Source organism: Gymnoscopelus braueri (genome assembly GCF_963280865.1).
Source record: "Gymnoscopelus braueri genome assembly, chromosome: 5".
NCBI classification, from domain to species: Eukaryota; Metazoa; Chordata; class Actinopteri; order Myctophiformes; family Myctophidae; genus Gymnoscopelus; species Gymnoscopelus braueri.
The window spans coordinates 21,583,674-21,588,039 of NC_137606.1; the positions used below are offsets into that span (position 1 = coordinate 21,583,674).

At 41.7% G+C, this 4,366-nt stretch overlaps 1 protein-coding gene across 1 annotated transcript; it reads right to left on the reverse strand.

Annotated features, from left to right (window-relative positions):
- Positions 1-400: 400 nt before the first annotated feature.
- On the reverse strand, positions 401-3,970 carry LOC308084838 (uncharacterized protein). The gene is made up of 7 exons (XM_080427765.1): positions 3,850-3,970; positions 3,722-3,775; positions 3,513-3,616; positions 3,273-3,392; positions 3,143-3,190; positions 640-713; positions 401-501 (listed from the first exon to the last, which is right to left on the reverse strand). The coding sequence occupies exons 1-6, from the start codon at positions 3,920-3,922 to the stop codon at positions 672-674; spliced, it is 441 nt and encodes a 146-aa protein (XP_080283891.1). The 5' UTR covers positions 3,923-3,970; the 3' UTR covers positions 401-501; positions 640-671.
- Between the last annotated feature and the right edge of the window lie 396 nt (positions 3,971-4,366).

The window sequence follows — 4,366 nt, forward strand, 5'->3', positions numbered from 1 at the left end:
GTAGGCAGCCAGGAGTCGGTAGGCAGCGGTAGGCAGCCAGGAGTCTGTAGGCAGTGGTAGGCAGCCAGGAGGCAGCCAGGAGTCGGTAGGCAGCGGTAGGCAGCCAGGAGGCAGTAGGCAGCCAGGAGTCGGTAGGCAGCGGTAGGCAGCCAGGAGTCGGTAGGCAGCGGTAGGCAGCCAGGAGTCGGTAGGCAGCGGTAGACAGCCAGGAGGAGGCAGGCAGGAGGAGGCAGTCAAGAGGAGGCATTCAGGAGGAAGCAGGCAGGAGGAGGCAGGCAGCCAGGAGTACACTCAGGGGTACCTAAAACAAGCATAGGAGTGCAGATATAGTTATCGATAAGTTAGTAACTGACATGTCCATGTTAGTTGCTTCATGGGATTTGTGTGTCCAGCATATGCTTACCTATTGCATTTGGCTGCAGAAGTGAGTGCAGTAGCCTGGATGGTCATTTTCTGAGTACACGCCACATATCTCTCCTCTTTTCCCCCTCCCAACATATCCTGTAAAGCAGAGATAGGAAGAAAAAAAAAAGTATTGACAAGTCACCACTGCACTCTGCATGAGGTCTATATACGTAGTTATGACACCAATTAGGTGTAATCACGCAGATACAACACTATCCAGTATAAGATGTATACCTGGTTTGCAGTTTTTAAAAAGGATGCCACATTCACGGCAGGTGTCGATAGAGAACATTGTGTAGAACGTTGTTCTGTATGATGCAGAGAACGCACTCCATGTTGTTACACCTGTGTAAAAAAAATTGTGTGCCAAAAGATCACATTTACATAGAGCCATTCAAAATGTGCAAAGACACCACAGTACTTACTGTCAAGCCACTGAAAATGGGCCAGCCTCCGGAAGTAGTTGTCCGACACAATGTCTCTGAACGTCCTACAAACCAGAGCCAATGTCAGATATGCCTCATCTCCTTGCTGGAGTACCACTTCTTTGAGGATCTCAAAGAGTGCAGACGTTGGCAACTGTAAAATATAGGTCAGGGAAGAAGACATTTTTCACAAACACATATGAAGTTGACAGCACTTGGGACTACACATCTGTCATCATAACACAGTCTGTTGACGTTTTCAGTCTCTCTTTTCCTCTTAATCTATGGGCAGTAATTCAGCTGTAACAGTTTGACCTCCAATATGAAACACCCTTCAGCTGTTTCAGACAGAACCTTTGAGGGAATATTATTTATATTAATATGACATAATTTACAAAACAACCTGAATTTCTACGAGTTTCACACATAGTAGCATGCACATGCCACTGGGTGTTCTCTGACATCAATATCATGCTCACCTCATGTTGCGTCTTCATGACCTTAGGTATTCTGCTGGTTAGTGGCGTCAGCAACCCTTGAAGCAAGGCTGTGGCCTCTTTGGTCCAGTATGCAAACCTCTGCCCGTGGCTTTTGAATTAGATATTAGTGTCATAAAAGGTTAATTAAAGCCTTAACTAATGGTGTTTATGAAGTACATTTACATTCGTCTTACCCATCAATCTGGAACCGTTCCATCAGTCTAATGCACCACCATTTCCTGATATTGTCCATGTCCCTCTAAATGAAATTATAGAAGATTTAAGTCAAGGAGTAATTATACCAAGTTATAAATCCATGTAAAATCGATAAACAATAAAGTGGTGTGTGGCTAGTAGGCTACTAGAGTTTAATATACTTCTATATTGTCCTTACTCATTATGAATATTGTAAATATTTACAAAAGAAACATTGTAATGGTAGATCCTGTTACTATTGCTGCTTCCATGTCATTTGAAAGATACTCACCTCAGAATACCAAAATGGGACGTCTGTGCTCAGGCTGAGTGCATACTGTGAATGGCAAAGATAAGTGAACTTATGACAGTTTCAAATAAAACAATAACACTTTATAAAGACAAAAGAAAGTTATTTACCATCAGCATGAACACACCACAACTATTCCCACTCTGTTGGCGAGGGAAACCCTGTAAGAATTGGGAACAGCCTTAGCTAGACAACTCACAGCGTTGTGGTCAAAGGGACAAGACAGACATTCAAGACAAATGTACCTCAATGTCTGCGCCGATCAATGTTGTCCACTTGCCTGGAGCAATACGATGAGCTAGGTCACTGTTACAAAGCAATCAGAAAATCCAAATTACTCACTGTATACTTGCATTGGTGTCAGAACATTCATTCTGCCTTTGAACAAGGCTTGACCCTTTTGTTCTGCCTTTGAACAAGGCTTGCTTGACCCTTTCGTTCTGCCTTTGAACAAGGCTTGACCTTTCGTTCTGCCTTTGAACAAGGCTTGACCTTCATGCCGTACAATTCATAGTATTCTGCTGCAGTCGTAGTTGTGGAGTAACCATTTTATAAATTAGATGCAATTTATATATTATTTATAAATTAGATGTAATTTCAACAACCACACCGGACCAATGACCCGTTTTACAGCATTAGAATGCTATGAATTGTTTAGAATTCCCAACATGGAATTGAACAAGCCACAGAACAGGGCTGAATGTTAATATGTTACGGAACCTAAAGATCTTATGGTAACAGCTGTCACCAAAACAATGAGGTTGTAAGAGAGTCCAGCAAAAGAAGCTCTCTCTTTGCTGGCTTCAGGACCTGTCAAACATTTCCAACATACATGACATGTAAAAAAAACAAGAAATAAATGCACAGTACAAAATGTGTTCAATATTACTTAAGACTGTTGAGGATTTGAACTAGACTCACACATAGCAAATAGTGATCAGCTTGGTTTGGCTGTCGACTCCAGGCAGGGATGATTATTACGTCCTTGGACCTGATGTCACCCTAGCATTTAAAACAAGTGATTTTGCAGTACTATGCATCAATCTCACACAACACAGACTGTCACAGAAAAAGAAAAACTTACAGGAAGAGCAGCAAGTGGGTCTACAGTTGGGATCTTCCACGTTGGAACTGTATAGATGTCAACAATGTGGACATCTATTCCCTATATTGACAAATTACATTATCATGAAAATTGCACTACACAACTGTTAGTTTACACCCCTCAGGAGCAGTACCTAAAGGCATTCAAGTGTTATTGAAAGGAGTGGAGGTGGCCTACTTATGCCAGTGCATTGTTTATGTTTTGATGAAGGATAAAACCTCACATGTCTTTCAGCGTCTTCCCTCACAAGCCTGAGGCATGCATTTCCAATCTGCGATAGAGGAACAAAAAGTAAGTAATGTGTGCATTCATTTTGAACCCAATGCACTAAGCGCCACAGCCTGTATACCAACATTAGATTCCATCCATCGTGGAAGGCCCAAGGTCAGAAAGTCTTCTCGTGTCAGACAGACATTCCCATCCTTCACGATTAATTCTGCTGCATTTTTGGTGGAATCTAATACATAGTTCAGCTGAAAAATAGATTGCGAAACTGTTTAAAAACTGTAGAAACATACAAAAGGAACAGAGTAAAAACAAAACAAATGAACATTCACAAGTGAGAATATATTAGTTGAAATATTCACACCAACCAGCAGTTTTTGAATTGGTTGCATCTCCCTTAACCAGCTTGCACCAGACCAGTAGGAATGTTCATGTAGCAATTGCTCAGGCACAGACAGGGACTTTCGTTCAACTGTTATTTGAAGGAAAAGGGACATGCATTTGGAATGGCAATTCAGGATTTTGGCTATATTCCTTACTACCACAGCTGCTGACAAAACTGCATTTACATATGTACCTGGGAAGCAGTCGTCTTGAGGGATGTCAACGTCGATTTCTGGCTCTTTGGACTCTGTGGAGAAGAATATGGTATTATGCAACAACCACATATATAGTCTTTACCATTTATGATTGTATTAACAATACCTCTGAAATTCGGCCTGATGAAGGGCTTCAACTGCGAAACATTAGTTCTCTGTTTCAGCTGAATGCCCTTCATGCTCGACAGAGTCGCCACACCCTTGGTAGAAATGGCGTTGACAACATACGGTCCAAACCAATTGCTCTCCAGTCGCCCTCCTTTTCGGCCTTCCTTCCTCTTATTGGCTTTGAGGACCTCGTCGCCAACTTTAAAGGAGAACGATTTCACGTTTCTGCCTTTTCTTTTCTGAAAGGACTTTTTCTGCATGTCCTGTGCACTCTTAATGTTCTGGTAGATCTGAAAAAGAAAATGCTTATAATGAATTTTTACTTTAAGACATTAACACCAAAAGTGGCATTTTGCAGGACAGCAGATATACGCACATCACAAAAATGCAGGTGCTAGACTGTCAAAAAGCAACATAGGACAAAAATAGGTAGTGCCTGCACACTGCTCCATGACGCAATTTATAATTTTTGCATTTCACCATCATCACCTTTGCATGCATATCTGAAACGTCTT